The 18,899-nt window shown below is 55.0% G+C and overlaps 2 protein-coding genes across 11 annotated transcripts in view; one reads left to right on the top strand and one right to left on the bottom strand.

The window, feature by feature from the left end:
- Positions 1-9: 9 nt before the first annotated feature.
- CAPG (capping actin protein, gelsolin like) lies at positions 10-13,719 on the top strand. 3 transcript variants are annotated; one of them, XM_036333965.1, is made up of 10 exons: positions 10-28; positions 6,265-6,300; positions 6,768-6,940; positions 7,026-7,180; positions 7,347-7,514; positions 8,551-8,700; positions 9,051-9,143; positions 10,016-10,148; positions 12,889-12,977; positions 13,548-13,719. In XM_036333965.1, exons 2-10 carry the CDS (start codon positions 6,278-6,280, stop codon positions 13,611-13,613), a joined length of 1,050 nt encoding a protein of 349 aa, XP_036189858.1. In that variant the 5' UTR covers positions 10-28; positions 6,265-6,277; the 3' UTR covers positions 13,614-13,719. The 3 variants fall into 3 exon arrangements, with proteins under 3 accessions (XP_036189858.1, XP_036189857.1, XP_036189860.1); XM_036333964.1 differs by lacking the exon at positions 10-28 and adding an exon at positions 219-357; XM_036333967.1 differs by lacking the exon at positions 10-28 and adding an exon at positions 219-357 and having other exon boundaries at positions 6,771-6,940.
- Positions 13,720-16,163: 2,444 nt separating this feature from the next.
- ELMOD3 (ELMO domain containing 3) overlaps positions 16,164-18,899 on the bottom strand; it is a 31,719-nt gene continuing 28,983 nt past the window's right edge. For 5 of the 8 annotated variants that reach the window (XM_036333969.1, XM_036333972.1, XM_036333970.1 and 2 more), the window contains 3 exons: positions 17,869-17,945; positions 17,452-17,579; positions 16,164-17,129 (listed from right to left, as the gene is read on the bottom strand). In XM_036333969.1, coding sequence (XP_036189862.1) covers positions 16,690-17,129; positions 17,452-17,579; positions 17,869-17,945 — 645 coding nt within the window. In that variant the 3' untranslated portion in view covers positions 16,164-16,689. The remainder of the gene's footprint in view (positions 17,130-17,451; positions 17,580-17,868; positions 17,946-18,899) is intronic. The other 3 variants (XM_036333974.1, XM_036333973.1, XM_036333977.1) reach the window with 1 other exon arrangement.

The following is an 18,899-nucleotide window of genomic DNA, read 5'->3' on the forward strand; positions in this document are numbered from 1 at the left end:
CGCAGGGCGGACAGCCAGCCTGAGGCTGGTGAGTGCAACAGGCCGGCCGGCGGGCGTGGCTTTCCTGTCCGAGTGGCTCTGCTCGCTGGTGGATGCCAATCCTGGGGGAACGGGCTGGCAGCTGGCTTAGGCCCCTAGGAAGACCCCCCACCCCCACCCCGGCCTGGGATGGACCTCGGCCTCCCTGTGGGTGCCTCTCTGGGACCCGCGGGCCTCAGCACCAGCCGGGATTGGAGCAGGGGTGGGGCAGGTGGGTGGGGCAGCCCCCGAGGAGTCAGAAGGAAGTGAGAGGCTGGGGTGGGGCAGGAAGGGAGGAAGCAGAGCTGGAAAGTAGAAGCAGAAGCCGCGCTGCGAAAGGTGAAAGGGGGCTGGCCGGGACCCTGGGGGGGGGGGGGCACGGGGCTGGCTGCCGGGGTCTGGAAGGAGACGCAGGTTGCCGGGAGCCACTTTGTCCTGGCAGCTTTCTGCCAGGCTCCAGGGGCCTCACCTGGCAGGAGCCAGCAGCCGCCGGAGGAGATGGGTTGGGATCAGGATCCTGACGGGGAGCTCCTGCATGGGGGCTCGTCCTGGTGTGAGTGCTGGTGACAGCCTCCCGACTGCGGCCACCTCCCCGAGTGACTGGACCCCAGAAGGCCCTCAGCCGGCCTGGAAATGCATTCAGACTTGAGGTCACCTGTCCCCAAGCCTGGACTGTGGGGTGACTGTACAGTGGCTGGGGGAGGGGCCCAAGCAGGCCAAGCATTTGAATTCCAGATCCTGCCTAGGATCTGCTGGCTGCCTGGGGTGCGATGAGGGGGGATTAAGGGGGAAGGGGAGGGGGTCCTATTGGTATCCGGGGAAAGCGCACTGCCCAGGAGCCTCTGCACCCAGCTCATGGGAATGCCGCTGTCCCGGACTGGAGGGTCTGGTGTTGTCTGGGGGGAGTGGTGGGGACTGTTCCATTTCACAACCAGGGACACACTGGGACTGGGAGGTGAAGGGACCTGTTGGGATCAGTGGAATCAGGGAGCAAGGATACAACAGAGGACTTTGGTCATTGTGACAGCCTCCAGGCATTGCCTGAAATGTAAGCATGTCAGCAGCCCCCCCCCCCCCGGCCCCCCGGCTCCAGGGCATGCACCCCACCCCGACCCATGACAGTCCGACTGGATCCCTGGTCCTGCCTTCTGCCGCGCCTGCTCCAGCCTGTCCCACTCTGTTCAGTCCTGTGCTCTCGGGCTCCGTTCTGGTCTAATAGTCGGAGCCCCTGCAGGGTAGCATTAAGGTTCCTTCTAAGGCTGACGACTGGGATTCTGTGCCATCCCCCACCCAGGGGCCGTCTGTCTGCGGTTCCCCTGGCTGTGATGGCGGCTCCCTGCTCCACGGCCCTTCCAGGCAGGCCAGGGCCACAGGTTGTTTTTCATTTCTGCCCTCCCCCACCTCCCATCCTGCCCGGGGCCAAACTCCCAGCCCAGACCTTGAATGGCACTGAGTAGAGCCTGTCAGGGCTGCTTGAGGAATGCAGGGCCCTCAGGCCTGTCCCCTCCTCTGGCTGAGCCATGAGGCGGTCAGGTCCTGGTCAGGTCCTGCTCTACGGGAGCTTCAAGCAGGGACTGAAGTGCATGGTCCCAGGTGAGAGGGCTGGGGACTCCCAGAGAAGGCGCAGGCCACAGAATGTCCTGGAAGGCTCCTGGGACTTGATATGGGCCTGGGGGTGTGGAGGGGCTTTGAGGGACATGAGGGAGGAGGTGCGCACTGAGGAGGCTCCAGGAACTGTGGGCTTGGGCAGAGGGCCTGGGAGGGACAGGAGAGTGAAAGGCTGGAGGTGGGTGAGGCTGGAGCAGCAGCCTGGGGGGCGGGGACCTGAAGGGGCCTGGAATTTCTCAGTCTGATTTTAACTGGTCTGCTGTGGGGCCTGCGACATTGGGATTTTTTTTGCAGCCCCGCAGGTGATTCTAATGTGCAGGCGAGTGTGAGGCCTGGCTCTGGGCAGCTCACTGGCAGCATCAGAATCACCTGGAACATACATTCAAGGTGCTGGTGCACAGGCCCCCTGCGGACCTGTGGAATCCAAGTCTCCAGCCTGGGGTTTGGGCATCCCTGTTTTTGTCTTGTTTTGTTTTCAATACATTTTTTAAAATATATTTTATTGATTTTTTTTTTACAGAGAGGAAGAGAGAGGGATAGAGAGAAACATCAATGAGAGAGAAACATCGATCAGCTGCCTCCTGCACATCTCCTACTGGGGATGTTGCCAGCAACCAAGGTACATGCCCTTGACCGGAATCGAACCTGGGACCTTTCAGTCCACAGGCTGACGCTCTATCCACTGAGCCAAACCGGTTAGGGCTTGCTTTTAATATTTTTATTGATTTCAGAGAGGAAGGGGAAGGGAGAGAGAGATAGAAACATCAATGATGAGAATCATTGATCGGCCGCCTCCTGCACGCCCCCTACTGGGGATCGAGCCCAGACCTCCTGGTTCATGGGTTGATGCTCACTCAACCATTGAGCCACACCGGCTGGCTGGCCACCCCAGTTTTTATAAGATCCTGAGGTGATTCTAACGGGCAGCCACAGTGGAGAGCCAGGGTGATGACGGAGCAGGCAGCCCAGCCCCTTTCATCAAGGCCCTGCCGTGGCTCTCGGAGGCCTGTGGGCTGCCTGCTTTTGAGCTGTGGCCTGAGCTCTCAGATCAGTATCTCAGAATGAAAAAGAGCAAAGCTGGCATTGGTCCGCTTGGTCACGCCATCTCTGTTCCACACTCGCCCACTGGCTTGGGCTAGGGCAGTGGCCTCACCACTTCAGGCCTGAGTCACAGGCTCCTGCCTGCTGCAAGGGATGTGGGCATAGCATGTGACTCTGTGGGACAGAGAAGTGGTACAGGTTCCTGCTCCAAACCTCCCCCTCACCACCTCCCCTCTTTGGGGAAGGGTGGTTCCAAAACATGCCTTCAGCTATGTTGTAAGTAAAGAGTGGGAAAGGGAAGTTGTAATTCACATGGCATCTTCCACCCCTAGCCACTGCTCCTGATTCTCCCTGTTTGCTCTTCAGACGCAACACCCGCTGCTCTTCTAGCCACCCCCCCCCCCCCCCCACACACACACAAAGACTTTTCTCTGCTTCCCCAGCCCCCAAGAAGCTCCTGATGGTGCCAGTTTGCCTCTTCGCCCTGAAATTCCCAGTCCCTTACCCTGCACCACTGGCGCTCGCCTTACAAAAATGCTGTTCAGCTGTGGGAGTGGCCCAGTTGGTTGAGCATCGTCCTGTGCACAGAAAGGCTGCTGGTTCGATTCCTGGTCAGGGCACATATCTGGGTTGTGGGTTCTAACCCCAGTTGAGCATGTACAGAAGGCAGCCAATTAATGTTTCTCTCACATCAATGTTTCTGTTCTCTCTCTCTCTCTCTCTCTCTCTCTCTCTCTCTCTCTCTCTCTCCCTCTCTCTCCCTCTCCCTTTCCCCTCTCCTTCTCCCTCTCCATCTCCCTCTCCCTACCTCCCCCACCCCCGCCTCTTTCTAAGCATGTCCTCCAGTGAGTATTAAAAAAATTTTAAAAATGCATAAATAAGTGGAACAACAATTTGATGTTTCCCTCTCAAATGTTTTAAAATGCTAATTGTTTTGCAGTACTTGCTGGTGTGGGCTCTGCATTTTAAGCCAAAAAAAGAAACCCTCTAGTAATGGGGACATATGAAAGAGACAGTGAGTGAAGCTGTAGTTACTGCATTTGCTGAATTTTTATTTGTATTTTTAAAAAATATATTTTATTGATTTTCCACAGAGAGGGAGAGGGATAGAGAGCTAGAAACATCGATGAGAGAGAAACATCGATCAGCTGCCTCCTGCACACCACCCACAGGGGATGTGCCCGCAACCAAGGTACATGCCCCTGACTGGAATTGAACCTGGGACCCTTGAGTCCGCAGGCCGACGTTCTATCCACTGAGCCAAACCGGTCAGGGCTATTTGTATTATTTTTAAAGATTTTTATTGATTGATTTTAGAGAGAGAGGGAGGGTGGGGGGGGGAGAGAAAGAAAGAGAGAGAGAGAGATTCATTGTTTTATTGTTCCACTTATTTATGCATTCATTGGTTGATTCTTATATGTGCCCTGACCCGGGATTGAACCCAAAACCTTGGCATATCGGGATGACTCTCTAATCAACTAGCTACTAGTCCAGGGTGCGTTGGCTGAATTTTTAAAAAGTTAATATATGTTTAAAGTACTTCCTTTAGCATTTTTTCCCTTGAATAATGTTTGTCCCCATAGGTTACTGTTACTGACCTACAGAGTAAAGATGATGTTTGTCATTCTGGCATTTGAAGGGAGCCGGGTATATACTAGTAGAAATGACAGCTGATGCCCCAGAGAAGGTATTAAGTTTAATGTTAGCTTTAGGGTCTTTTGTTTTTCTGGGTTTTGTTTGTTTTTGGTAGACACATTTTATCAGGTTAAGAAAGTTTGCTAAAAGTTTGTTTTTGTTTGTTTACTTTTTGTTTTGATAATGGGCCAGGGCTTTGAAAGTTGTGTGTTTTCTTTTAAAAAAAAATTATATTTATTTCAGAGAGGAAGGGAGAGGGAGAGAGAGATAGAAACATCAATGATAAGAGATAATCATTGATCAGCCGCCTCCTGCACGCCCCACACTGGGTGGGGATCTAGCCCACAACCCAGGCATATGCCCTGACTGGAAATCGAACCATGACCTCCTGGTTCATAAGTTGACGCTAAAACCACTGAGCCATGTTGGGCAAAATTTTTTTCTTAAAAATCAGGAATGGATATAGAATTCTGCTAAACTGCTTTTTCTGCATCTATTGAGATAAAAGTAAAGAAATAGTTAATAGGGTGTATTACATTGATTGATTTTCAGATGTTAAACCAACATTGCATTCCTGGGATAAACCTCCATTAGTCACATGTTTTGTTCTTTATATGATGGCATTCCATATGCTAAAATTTTGTTAATATTTTTGTGCCTTGTGTTCATGAGTGATATTGGTCTAATTTTCTTTGCTGTAATATATTTATTTGATTTTGTTCTATCAAGATAATGCTGGCAGCATAGGATAAATTGAGAAGTGGTCTCTTTTCTGAAAGAGTTTGTATACTTGGTATTAAGTTTTCCTTAACTTTTTAGTAGAACATGTCTTGACTTGGAATTTATTTGGGGGGGAGGACTTTTTAAGTACAAATTCAGTTTGTTTAGTAGATATTAGAACTATGCAGGTAATCTACGTATTCTTAAGTGAAATTTCATAATTTGTATCCTTCAAGAAATTTCCCCATTTTTATATACGTTGTTGAATATATCAGCATAAAGTTTTTGTAAGTCTTTATCCCGTTAATATCTGCAGACTCTGTAGTGATATCATCTTTCTCGTTTCTGTATTGGGAATCTGTGTCTTTTATTTTCCTAACCAGTTTGTCTAGAAGTTCATCAATTTTATTGATATTTTTCCAAAACCAGCTTCAATGATTTTCTCTATTTTTTTTTTGTTTTCTATTAATTTCTGCTCTTACTTACTTATTTATTTATTAATCTTCACTGGATGAGTGAGGATATTTTCCCCCCCACACACACTGATTTTAGAAAGAGTGGAAGGGTGGGGGAATGGGGAAGAAGAGGGGGGTGGAGAAAGAGAGAGAGAGAGAGAAACATCAATGTGACAGAGACACATCAATTGGTTGCTTCCCACAAGCGCCCTGACAGGGGGAGGGGAGGTGGGAAGGGGGGTTTGGACCTGCAACCCAGGTACGTGCATTTGACCAGGAATCTAACCGAATACCCTCTGGTGCACAGGCTGACGCTGTAACCACTGAGCACGCCAGCCAGCTCTGCTCTCATTTTATTATTTATTTTTATTATTTGGGGTTTAATTTGCTTTTTTTTTTTTTTTTGGTGGAAACTTACATCACTGATTTTAGACTTTATAACATGAGCAGTTATTGCTTAGAGAGCTGCATTCCAGCCCCATGCCATGCCCAGGTCTGGAGGCAGGAGAGAGGTGTGGCTCAGTGGTCACAGCATGGGGAAGACACTGGCCTGGGAGCCAGACACCCAGTTTTCCTGGCCCCTTGCGAGCTGTGTGGCTGGGGACAGGCGCTCTGAGCCTCGGGCTCTTTGCCAGCAGCATGGGGCCAGGTTTATCTCTCGTGCTCTCGCAGATGAAGTAGCTGATGGACATGAAGCCACTTGGCCAACACGGAGGGCCTCTCCAGACCGCTGGGAAGGGCCGTCGCCATGACATTGTAATAATAACGGCGTCTTCTCTCGTTCCAGGTCTGGAAACAGCATGTACACACCCATCCCCCAGAGGTAGGCTGTGCACCCCATCCCCTCCCTCCCCTCCCCTCCTTCACTTCCAAGGCTGCCTCTCCCCCCAGCATCCCTCCCCCCAGCATCCCTCCCCCCAGCACCCCTCCCCCCAGCACCCCTCCCCCCAGCATCCCTCCCCCAGCATCCCTCCCCCCAGCATCCCTCCCCCCAGCACCCCTCCCCCAGCATCCCTCCTCCCAGCAGTCCTCCCCCCAGCACCCCTCCCCCCAGCATCCCTCCTCCCAGCACTCCTCCCCCCAGCACCCCTCCCCCAGCATCCCTCCTCCCAGCACTCCTCCCCCCAGCATCCCTCCCCCAGCACCCCTCCCCCAGCATCCCTCCTCCCAGCACTCCTCCCCCCAGCATCCCTCCTCCCCACATCGCAGTCCCCAGGCCTGCCCAGGTCTCTCTGCTCCAGGCCGCTCCTCTCGGGCTCTGGTCCCTGCCAACCCCCTCTCCTCCCACAGCAGCTCTCCATTCTCGACATCAGTGCAGGAGCCCGGCCTGTACGTATGGCGGGTGGAGAAGATGAAGCCGGTGCCCGTGGCCCCCGAGAACCAGGGCGTGTTCTTCTCGGGGGACTCCTACCTGGTGCTGTACAACGGCACGGAGGAGTTCTCCCACCTGCACCTGTGGATAGGTGAGGGCCTGCAGGGTAGGGGGGTCGGGCCCCGAGGGTGGCGAGGGTCTCACGGGCCTGGCCCTGCCCCCTCCCACCGCCCCAGGCCAGCAGTCCTCGCGGGATGAGCAGGGAGCCTGCGCGGTGCTGGCCGTGCACCTCAACACCCTGCTGGGGGAGCGGCCTGTGCAGCACCGCGAGGTGCAGGGCAACGAGTCCGACCTCTTCATGAGCTACTTCCCGAGGGGCCTCAAGTACCAGGTCAGCCTGCCCCGCGGCTTCTCTCGGAGCCCAGCCCCTTCCGGCTGGTCCTCACCCTGCAGAAGGCCCGGTGTCCTCGGGGCTGGGTCTGCCCGTCTCCCGTGGGATGGGGTGCGGAGGGCGCCGGGCCCCGCCAGCCCACTGAGGCTGGCCACCTGTGCTGCAGGAAGGCGGCGTGGAGTCGGCATTTCACAAGATCTCCGCAGAGGCCGCCCCAGAGGCCATCAGGAAGCTGTACCAGGTGAAGGGGAAGAAGAATATCCGCGCCACCGAGCGGGCGCTGAGCTGGGACAGCTTCAACACCGGGGACTGCTTCATCCTGGACCTGGGCCAGGTGGGTAGGCAGGGCGGGACAGGCCGCTCTGTTGGCACCCTCCTTTGAAAGGGCAGCAGCCAGGAGGCCAGGGAGAGGGAGAGCCGCTGAGCAGCTGTAAGTCCGCTCCCAGTGGGGCCACTCCAGCCATTAGAAACATCTGTGTGTTCAGGACAGAAACCTCCCTCTGCCGCCTAGCCATGCCTCGGCACCCCGGAGCCGGCCCTCCTCCTCCTCCTGGAGCCACTGTGCCTCTGAGTTAGCTGCTGCCAGACCATTCATTCACTTCCTCACGCATCCTTTCACTCAGGGAGTCTGATGGCCGCTCTGAGCCAGCCCGGGGTCCACTGATGGCTTGCCCTGGGGAGGCAGCCATGATGGGCCTGGCCTGTCACTTGCAGTCATCTATGGCAGGACGTGGTGAGGGAGAGAAAGGGAGAGGGAGAGGGAGAGAAACATCTGTGTGAGAAGGTAACGTCAATCGGCGGCCTCCTGCACGCCTCCTATCAGGGATCAAGCCCACAACCTGGGCATACGCCCTGATTGCGAATCGAACCAGCAACCTTTCGGCACACGGGACGATGTCCAACCAACTGAGCCACCCTGGCCAGGGCTGGACCACATCTTGTGGTGCCGAAGATTTTGGGCAGAAATGGAAGGACTAGAAGCAATGGGATGGAGGCAGGAGGACCAGCTCGAGGGGATGAGGGCTGTGCCTGGCAGGGGTGCAGGTAGGATGCTCAGGGATGGCATTCACTCATTCATTCATTCATTCATTCATTCATTTTGTGCCTAAATATGTGCCAGTCTCTGTTTGAGCACTGGGCATACAGCAATGAACAAAGCAAAGCAAAGCAAAACGAAATGGAACACGCATGTCCTCTTGAAGCTTACTGTCTAGTCAGGGGAGAGATTATACACAAGATAGAGATGTTGAAATGTCCGCTAAGTGATGTGGAGAGAAGAAAGGCAGAGGGGAGGCGAGGGGCGGGGTGGCTGGTGTTGTCATCACCGTGCTCAGAGAAGCCTTCTTTCCCGGCCTCCCCCTTCCCGCCAGAACATCTTCACCTGGTGCGGGGCCAAGTCCAACATCCTGGAGCGCAACAAGGCGCGGGACCTGGCCCTGGCCATCCGGGACAGCGAGCGGCAGGGCAAGGCCCAGGTGGAGATCGTCAGCGATGGGGAGGAGCCTGCCGAGATGATCCAGGTGGGGGGGATGTGGGGATGGGAGGCCTCTGCTTGGGAGCTGGGAGACGGCTGTGATCGGCTGGGGGCCAGAGGGCGGTCAGTGGAGGTCTGGGTGGGGGCGTCTTGGCCGCTGCTCGTGGCTAGTTCACAGGGTGCCTCGGTGTGGTTCAGAGTAAAGTACCCCTGAGGGCAGATGGACCAGTGGCCTGGCAGGTGGGGTGGCCGGGACCCAGCCCTCATCTGTGCTGGGTGCCCTCGTGCAGGACCGTTTGCCCCACCCGAGGCCGTGGCCCTGGGCGTAACGGGTTGGGAAGGTCTGGGACGGGTGCCAGGAATCCCTGGGAACCTAGTCTTCCCTGGCTCCGGCAGGTCCTGGGCCCCAAGCCTGCTCTGAAGGAGGGCAACCCTGAGGAAGACCTCACAGCGGACCAGACGAATGCCCACACTGCGGCTCTGTATAAGGTGGGCGTCCGGGGCCTGCCCTGGGACCGGGCAGGGGTGGGTGCAGCGGGGGCTGAGGGAGAGGAGGCACAGTGGGAAGTCTGGGCTGGGCTGGGCTGGGCTGGGAGGGAGAGGAGGATGGGAAGGTGGGTGTCGGGCCCTCTGGGGAGATAGATGCTACTCCGCTTCCGGCCATTCTTGGAGAAGGACACCTGACGATGTCAAGCTTTGCTTTTTGAATCTTTGCGTTTATTTGTCATGTGGAATCCACTTACTTTCCACATGGATTTGGGCCTCTGGGCTGCAGTGGTGAGGGTGATGGGAGGCCTGGGGCTGCCTGGATTTGCCCAGCAGAGCCTCCTCCTTGTCCCGTCTGCTTCCCCAGCCTGGGCTGTGGGTGGGGCCGTGGTGTAGGGAGGCAGCCTCCTCCCTGGACCCTGGACGGAGGTTAGGACTGTGTGTTGGGGGAGGGTGATCCAGCATGGCTCTGTTAGCCTAAAAATAGCCTTTCAAACTGAGAGGCAACAGGCATTTTATTTGGGATCAAAGGAATAGCTATTTGGGAGACACGGATGCAGGCAGAAGCCCAGATAGGGTTCCGGCTAGGAGACAACGAAGGCATTGCTGTTGGAACAGCTATCAGTGATGCTCATTCTGAGTGTTTTAACTTTCAGTCTTGTCTTCGTAGTCACCGGTCCAGTCCTCCTCGTATCTGCTTTCTTGTTATCTTTGCAAAGGGTTCTTGAAACAGTGTTGCGGGGCCCAGCCTAAAGGTTACTCTGTCCTATTGAAGGTGTGAGGTGTCTGTGAGGGGGGCAGCTCCTCTGGGACCTCAGCTTGGGCTCCGTGTGCGAGGGGCTGTGCTGACACTGTGCCTGCACATCCTCCCCCAGGTCTCTGACGCCACTGGGCAGATGAACCTGACCAAGGTGGCCGACGCCAGCCCCTTCGCCATGGAGCTGCTGATACCTGATGACTGCTTTGTGCTGGACAACGGGCTCTGCGGCAAGATCTACATCTGGAAGGGTACGTGGCATCTCCGCACCAGGCGGAGGCTGGCCCGCTCCGACCCCACAGGCTGATACTCTGGGCCTGCCCTCAGGCTCCAGGCCTCTCTCTTCTGTTCCCACCCCCTAATTCTGAAACTTGAGCAGTTTTGCAGGAGGGCTGAGGGCCTGTGAAGACAGATGGCTGGACACCACCCCCCCCCCCCCATTCTGGTTCACTAGGCACTGGGGCGGGGAGCTGGGAAGTTGCCAGGACCCTGGTCTTGCCATTCTGCCTTGAGGAGCGACAGGCCTTTTAGATAAACTGGCTCACTTTATGCCGTGGGCAGTGAACCGGGAGAACTTGTCTGGTTGGACATGGAAGCGCTGTTGTGCAGAGGCCTGTCCCTTGGTCTGACGCTGCAATGTTGAGACGGAGCTGAGTGTCTGAGCGGGACTGGCAGCTCCGTTTCTTCTCCACGCTTGTCTGTTCATGTCTTACCTCCCTGGCCAGGTCATAAATGCCTTGAAAGCAGAAACCATATCATCTCTAGTGTCTTGATGGTATTTTTGCTCAACCAAGGCCAAGACACACGGGCAGTCCCAGCCTGGTCAGGAAGATAGAGAGGGTTGGGTGTTCGAAGTGTGGCTGCTGTTGGGCAGTAATGCCATTGCTTTAGGGCAGGGCCTGGAGCAGCAAGCAGCCTGGCAGGTTAAAGTGTGTGTATGGGGGTGGGGATGGGGGCTGCCTTTTCCCTCCTACTACAGGGCTCTCCTTCCCACCGAACCAATTCCAAGCATGTCACTTAACCCCAAGCAAAGAACCCAACAATTCAGGGAGGAGAACCAGAGAAGAAAAAGCAAACTTGCCAGCCAGGAAGCTATCTGGTGGGTCGCTGGTCAAATCACAGAGAAGGGTACGCCACATTAAGTTAGATAATTTGTAGCTAACTGGATTGTTTAGCCTGGTTGGTGGTGTCACCAAGCAGGGGCACTACAGCCAGTACTATGGCACTGGCTTTTTAAAATATATATATTTTTATTGATTTGAGAGAGAGAGGAAGGGAGAGGGAGAGAGTGAAACAGCAATGTGAGAGAAACATTGATCAGATTGGTTGCCTCCCGTATGCACCCCAGCCTGGGATCGAACCACAAACCGGTATGTGGCCTGACTGGGAATCGAACCCGTGACTTTTCAGTTCACGCTCAACCAACTGAGCCACACCGGCCAGGGCAGCACTGACTTTTGAGAAAAGAAAAAAAAGATTTATTGGGAAGTCAACCAGCAAGGAGATAGGAAGCAACTCAAACTGCCTCCCAGATCGAGAGTTGGGGGGCGGGGGTAGCATAAGGGAGAACAGTCTGGCGCGAGGAGGGCTGGCCGGGCAGGTTTCAATCGGAGGGTTTCAGCGCCGGATCGTTCTGGACGACAGACCCTTAGATTCTGAAAGGACTCAGATGATCAAGTTCCGGTCAAGTCTCAGCTTTTTGGTTCCAGGAAGTTGGGTGTGAAACTTTGGTTCTGGGTGTTGTTATAGATCAAAATTCTCTCCTGTGCGTGCCTCGGCCGCATGACTTAATGAGTTTGTTTTGTTGACCCCAGTATGTATCTTGTTAGAATGAGGGTAAGGCCAGCTTGCTGGTTCTGCAGTTACAGTGTTAATGAATGAAATTCAACGCAGTCGATGTAAAGATCGCGAATCAGGCTGCTTCCTGTCCAGTAAACAGAAGGGTACCGAGAGGCGCTGTGCAGATGGAAGGCTTCTCTCGGGGGACAAGGAAGTGAGAAGAGTGGATTATTCCAGACCAGGGCACCTTCTCTGGGGGCAGGGGAGGAGGTGGGGGGGACCTTATCAGGCAGATGCCTCACTAGTGCTCACCAGGAAATTCCGGACGATGGATTTCAGATTCCACTCCTGGGAGAGGCGGGCACTGCAGTGAGGCTAGGCACTGAGTCCCGTGGGGTTTACCACAAGGGATTCCATTTGGGTCTGTTTGTCTTTAGCACTGGAGAGCCAACCACCGTTGACAATATTGTTGCCCTGGGATATGCCTTAAGCTGGAGCCCACTTGTGTTACGGGACTGCCGCTAGGAGAGAATGGATGGCTCTGGGGCCTTCCTTCTTATGCTCTTAGTTGGCATCACTGCTAGGCCTGTGTCGGCTAGCTGGCATTATGGGAGTGAGACTGGGGTCAGTCACACCCTTTGTCCTAGTCGGCTGTACAGTGAAGGCGTGATAACAGAACATGGCAGTCTCAGGAGGCCTGGGGCCTGGGGTGGGGCCATGGCTTTAACGCCATGAATGTCCCTCGGTCTGATGGAGTGTTCATGAGTGGGCAGAAGGGCATTTTTCATCTGGCTCAGCTGCCAGGCTGGGAGAAGCCTCAAGGGACTGACTTCATACCTCCAGAGAGCTCAGCAATCTTATCACCTCCTGGCCCATTTATTTATTTATTAAATATATTTTTATTGATTTCAGAGAGGAAGGGAGAGGGGAGAGATAGAAACATCAATGATGAGAGAGAATCATTGATCACCTGCCTCCTGCATGCTTCCTACTGGGGATCAAACCCGGGCATATGCCCCTGACCGGAATCGAACCCGGCACCCTTCAGTCCACAGGCCGACGCTCTATCCACTGAGCCAAACCGGCTAGGGCTGGCCCATTTATTTTTACAGTTGCCAGCTATTCTGGGTGCCCCCTGAAATTTCCTCAAGAAAAACGTGTGGGCTAGAGAGGGTTCCTGATCTTTTGCAACCTCTCCTTCCTGTGGTCCAGGGCGAAAAGCTAATGAGAAGGAGCGGCAGGCGGCCCTCCAAGTGGCCGAGGGCTTCATCTCCCGCATGCGGTACGCCCCAAACACGCAGGTGAGGAGACTCCGTGACCCTGACCCTCCGCCTGGGACACCTCCCTTGACCTGCTGCCATTCAGATGGGACAAGAAGGGCAGGAAAGTCTCGGGCAGTGAGGGACAGCCCGGCCTCCCTACCAGACCCACCCAGCAGGGAAGCTCTTCTCAATCCTTGAAAAACTTAAAGTAAATGTGATTTTCCAAGAGGGTGCTGGGCAGCACTCCCCTGGGAGCAGGTGAACCTCTGAACAGCTTGTGTACTTCTGGGCCACTGTCCCAAGCTGGTACCACCCCTTCTCACCCCAGCGTGGTGACTCTACAGCCATTTCACGGGGAGCTGATAAGGCTCATCTGTAATTGGCGCGTCTCGCAAACTGTTTCCTACGTCCTGGGAGCAGTCTGTCTCCTCAGCTGTGACCTGTAATCTTCCTCAGCTCTTATCACCTTGGGGGAGCATCCTTGGCCTGGACAGCAAGTGGGCTGAGTCCTGGTGCCCAGCCCCTCCCCCCCCTCCCTGGCCCCGTCCTTCCCTGGCGGAGGCAGAGATGGCATCCCTGTGAGCAAGTCTCCCTCTGCTGTCCCTGCAGGTGGAGATCCTGCCCCAGGGCCGTGAAAGTCTCATCTTCAAGCAATTCTTCAAGAACTGGAAGTGAGAGGGCCGTCTTGCTGCGCACCCCGCTGCCTGCTTGTTCTTCCTCCTGCTGCCCGGTCAGTGCGGAGGTGCCCTGCAGATGTTCAATAAAGGAGACAAGTGCTTTCCCCGCTCTCCGCCTGCACTGCTGCCCCGGGCTCACTCTCCCCGCCCCACCTGCTCACCCGGGCTCATTCCCATGCTGGGGTGGAGTGGGATCCAGGGGACACTTTCTCCCCTCCGAGGGGCCAGCACTGGCTTTGCAGGATTAAGGCAGAGGGGCCAGGAGTCCCAGTGGGCCTGGCAGGTACTGCTGTGAACCCAATCGGGAGGTGGCACAGCGCCAGGCTCAGGATCACTTGCAGCCAGAGGCTTCAGATCAGTCTCACGTTCCCAACTGGGAGAAGGTTGTGGCAATTGGCTGGGGCTGCCTCTCCATCCGAGCCAGCATTTCCTCAGCTGCCCTAATAAGCCACTGCTTCCAAATGACGCATGCTCGCCAGGCAACAGCACAACTTTCCCTCCTGGGCAGAAGTCTGGCTTGTCACTTCACGGCACATTGCGTCACGTGTTACCAGGGCCCCTGAGTTCATGCTCTTGCGTAATAGGTGGTGGCTGGAATATCAAAGAGGCTAGATCGCTAAACAAGGGGAGAATGGAGTTGCCTCAAAGCAGTCCCATCCTGAGCACATGACCCAGGGGGACGAGCGAGGCAGGGCAGTGTGAGCCTAGACCAGAGTGCGAGGCCTGGCCGGGCATGTCTGTGCTGACCCAAGGTCACCCCTGGGCCCTCGGGGCTGTGTGGCTTCTGAGCTGACATACTTGCTCTTTCCAGTCTAAATAGAAATTCTAATCAAGTTCATCTTGTTGATTTTGTGCCAAGAGGCATAAAAAATCAGCTCCCTGGATATCTGCCTTTCTCTGCACAGTCGTCCACCTGACAGCCGACACAGAGCAGTACCAGGGGGCGTTTTTTAAAGGGCACTATTCTGCTATCTTGACCGGAAGCTTCAGGGATGATTTTTAAAAGGGGGAGTTAGGGGCTGCACCAAACCTGTAGTTCTCACACCTTTAGGGTTGTGAAGCATATTAAGTCTCCCATGAAAGGCCTAGGCAGGCCTTTCCCTGCCAAAAACTGCAGATTAAGATTTTTGTATCTATTTTTTAAAATTTTTATTTATTTTAAATTCTCACCCAAGAATATTTTATTGATTTTTAGAGAGAGTGGAAGAGAGAGGGAAGGACAAAAAGCAATATCAATGTGAGAGAAACACATCGATTGGTTACCTCCTGCATGAGCCCTGACCAGGGCCTGGGCCAGGGAGGAGCCTGATACTGAGGTACATGCCCTTGCCCAGAATCGAACCTGAGACCCTTCGATCTGCAGGCCAACGCTCTATCCACTGAGCCAAACTGGCTAGGGCTTTGCATCCATCTACTTTCAGAGTTTTTAGAGACTAACATTGGCCCCCCCCTTCCCCCGCACCAGCCCCACTCCAAACAGTCCATCACCAGAGCTTGGTCCCTGGACTGTTACTGCTGTGAGCGCTCCGCTGTCTGGAGGGTGTTGCCCAGGGAGGGTGCGGGAAGAGGGCACCTGAGAGGCCCACTTGGCCGGGCCCTGGCAGTGATCAGACTGAGCATGCATCAGGTCTGCCGAGAAGCCTGGTCTCAGCGCAGGTGGAAGGAACCTGACACCGAAGTGGAGGCTGGGCTGCGGCCCTTCTGCATTCCCACCCACCCATCTCCCTGCATCTCTGAGGGTCAGCTAAGCCCGAACTGGAGGAAGGATTAGTTCGGGTCGGGCAAAGATGACACAGGCACACTGCAGGGCCCATTGCCAGCCCCGCCCCCGAGGCATCCTGCTGACAACCCCACCCCTGTGATGACCCCACCTCCAGAGGGTCAGCCTTGGAGAGGCCTGCAGGGGCTAGACAGGGTCTTCCACGCTCTACCTGAAGGAGGGCAGAGTACAGGAGAGCAGTGTAGTGGGGCCCCCGCCCCAGGTCAGGATTCCCTGGCCTGGAGGCTGTTTTGTGAATGAAGGAACAGCCAGCTTCCCCAGAAACAAATGCAGAAAAAACCAGTGTGGGCACTTCATACCAGTCCATCTTTTTTTGTTGTTAATCCTCACCTAAGGATATTTTTCCATTGATTTTTAGAGAGAGTGGAAGGGGGAGACACAGAGCAACATCGATGTGAGAGACACATCAATTGGTTGCCTCCTGCATGTACCCGACCAGGCCGGGGATTCAGCCTGCAGCCCAGGTACGTGCCCTCGACCGGAATTGAACTCGGGATCCTTCAGTCCATGGGCCAATGCTCGATACAGTGAGCCAAACTGGCTAGGGCACACCAGTCAATCTTACCTTACCCACTGGTTAGAGTGTAAGAGTCTCTGGACCCAGAAGTGCAGGGTGGACGTCACGTGAACCCAGTGGGAGTTTGGTGAGGGCACAGCGCCCTCTCCGGGAGCCCTGGCCAGGGCCTTCAGCTGGTAGGAGTGCCGGGCTCTAGCGGGGCTCGGGGAAGGCACAAGGCTTGTCTTGGAGGAAACACATGGAAACCTTAACCCAGAACAATTCTTTTATTCAATAACTTCTGATTTCCTCCTTCCCCCAACCAGGCTAGAAAACCATCTGTGATGGGCACCACACAACCCCCACGGGAAGCCCGGCTGGCAGGCAGTTAGGATGGGCAGCAGTGGAGACTGGGCCAGAGGCCCTGCTCTGTCCCATAAACAGCGGGGAGGAGAGATGGGACAAATGGGAGGCCAGAAGCCCCAGAGGGGTTCTTCTACTGGCCTGGTGGATAGAGGCGAGGAGGGCGGGCCCAGCTGTGGCCTCAGGCGTCTTGCTCTTGTTCATGCTGCCCCCTGTTGGCTGCTGCCACTGCCACCTCCCTTCATAGTGTAACTAGACACTCTATGTCCCTGTCTGGTCCCTGTCCTATGGCCACCAGGGGTCTGAAAGCCCTACCTGGGGGTGTGTGGAACATCCTGGTGGGGCTCTCCCACCTTACAGTCCATTCACTCTCACCGAGATGACCTGGAACCCAACTCAGATGACAGCAAAGGACGCAGATCTGTACGGAGTGCGTCAAGTCTGACTGCCCCTGTGTCTCAATAGGAGGAGGGTCCTTGGCTTCCCCGACCAGGCCTGGGAGCTTCCACGTCCCTTCTGCTGAGATGGGAGGGGGCGTGGTCCAGCCAGGCGTTCCGGATATGGTTTGCCTCGGTGGTCAGACCGGCCACGTGCCTTCGGATGAGTGTGGTGGCAGGTCACACACGCCTGTGAAAGTGAGGTCCTTGGAGTGAGGGGCTGGTGCCCCACGGCACTTCTGTGCTCCCAGCAAGGAGGTCTGTCCCTTTGACACTCCAGCCAAGTAGATCTCCAGGGTCTTGAGCAGCCGCCGTGGGCTCTTCTTGGCCAACACTTCCAAGTCTGGAACGGAGAGCATTGCGAACAAAAGGCTCGAGGGGGCTTTGGATGCACAGTCCAGGGCCCAGCAGCTCTAGGGAGTACCCCCAGCCCGGGTCCTATGGAGAGAGGTGAAAGAGACCTCTAAGATGGGGAGCTCACCATGGAGGGGGATCAAGGGACCACACACTCTACCTTGCCCAGGACAACTGCAACTTTGAATAGTCAGTCCACTGCTGGACCCAGCTTTTGATTCAGAAAATATCACCACAGTTATAAGGGCAGAAAGGGAGGAGGGGGTGGCAGAGAAGGGAGAGCTAGCAGGCTCCAGAGGGTGGGCTGGAAGGGAACTGCAGCCAAGCCCAGTCTAGTCACCACCCTGAGATCCCTAAGCCCGGGACGCCCTGGAAGAGGTAGGTCTCACCAGAAGAAAGAGCACACCTTTGAGGACAAAGCCCGAGTCTGCGATGGTCTTCTGCTGCGTCTTCCAGACATGAGCGAGGTGGAGGAAAGTGGCAGCATAGAAGCTGTTCACCACTGGGATCACCTTCTGCTGCCGATTACACTCCCTGCAGGAAGGGAGGTGGTGGACAAAGGCTGGCACCTGGGTGCCCTTCCCCACTACCCTCCCGGGGAGCCATTCCCCAGGCAGCCTTCACATCTGAACTCAGGGTTGGGGAGGGGCTGGCAGATGGGTACTGGTGCACATGGACATTGCCTAGTGCCCCCAGAAGCCAGCAGGTGAGGAAGGAAGCTGGGGAGAATGAGGCAGGGAGGGAGGGAACCAGGCTCTGCTGGGTCCTTCTAATCAGCCGGTGGGGTGGAGGGGACAGGGGGATGAGCAGTGGGAGGACTCACCTGGAGAGACACTCCTCTCTTAAGGCCTGGATTGCGATGCGGGTGATATTCACAGACATCAAACAGAAGGGGAATTGCTGGAATGGAAGTGGTACCAGGTCAGTGGCAACCCAGGTCTTGCCTTCTGTGTTTCCCGCCTCCCACACCCAGCCTGGCCTGCGGGCAATAACAACAGTCGCAGCCCAGAGGCAGCGGCGATGTTATGGCTGCTTCCACGTAGTTTTCACAGTGATCCTTCCATCTCACAGGTGAGGATACTGAAGCTTCTTAAATACCTTAAGGCAGCGGAGCCAGGATTCTAACTGGGTTAATTCACTCCAAACTGGTTTGCATAACCCCTGGGAGAGCCCTCCCGCTTCTTCAACATCCCAACCCATGAGCTCTCTTTGGCCTTCACCAGACCTACCCATGTGCTGCCAGGGACCACATCACCCCTGGGGTTAGGATGAACATGAGAGACTGGGGCCCAGGTACCTAACTAACTATATAGGTTCTTAAAGTCTCTTCCCTTCCCTGGGCTTCTGGTGATTTGCTCAGAGCACTTCATCCAAAATCAGACAGAGAAAGTGCAAGTGCGTAGAAAGTCAGCCTTGACCTGCTGGACACCCATCTCCCAGTAGCAGAGGCCTGAGCACTCCCGAGAGGCGGAATGGAGTCCCACCAGCACTTCACCGGGTGGGACTCAGAATGCCCTGCAGGGCCCGCCTCAAAGCTTTGTTTTTTAGAGGAGCAAATTCCTTCCTATTTAATAACCAAAACAAAACAAAACACACACAAAAAACACAAAAGCAAAAGCAAATGAAAAACGTTTTGCAAGGAATGTGCAAATGTTACATGTTAGTTTTCATTGTTGCATGTACACTGAGGAGAGATCAGTGCATTCCGTAGTTTAGAACAAGAGTCACAGTCTATTTATCCCATCTACTTCCCCTGAGAAAAAAACTCACTACATTATGATATACTGTGCTGTCCAGTGTGGTAGCAACTAACCACATGCACCTATTTAAATTTAAATTCAAAATTAAATAAAA

The sequence above is a fragment of the Myotis myotis genome, unplaced genomic scaffold (assembly GCF_014108235.1).
Source record: "Myotis myotis isolate mMyoMyo1 unplaced genomic scaffold, mMyoMyo1.p scaffold_m19_p_14, whole genome shotgun sequence".
Taxonomy (NCBI): Eukaryota; Metazoa; Chordata; class Mammalia; order Chiroptera; family Vespertilionidae; genus Myotis; species Myotis myotis.

Bases quoted from the DNA above. Each gene is read 5' to 3' on its own strand.
- CAPG (XM_036333965.1), top strand. From the start codon at position 6,278: ATGTACACACCCATCCCCCAGAG. The intron at 9,144-10,015 runs GTGGGCGTCCGG...ATCCTCCCCCAG, and splicing joins ACACTGCGGCTCTGTATAAG to GTCTCTGACGCCACTGGGCA. The intron at 10,149-12,888 runs GTACGTGGCATC...CCTGTGGTCCAG, and splicing joins CAAGATCTACATCTGGAAGG to GGCGAAAAGCTAATGAGAAG.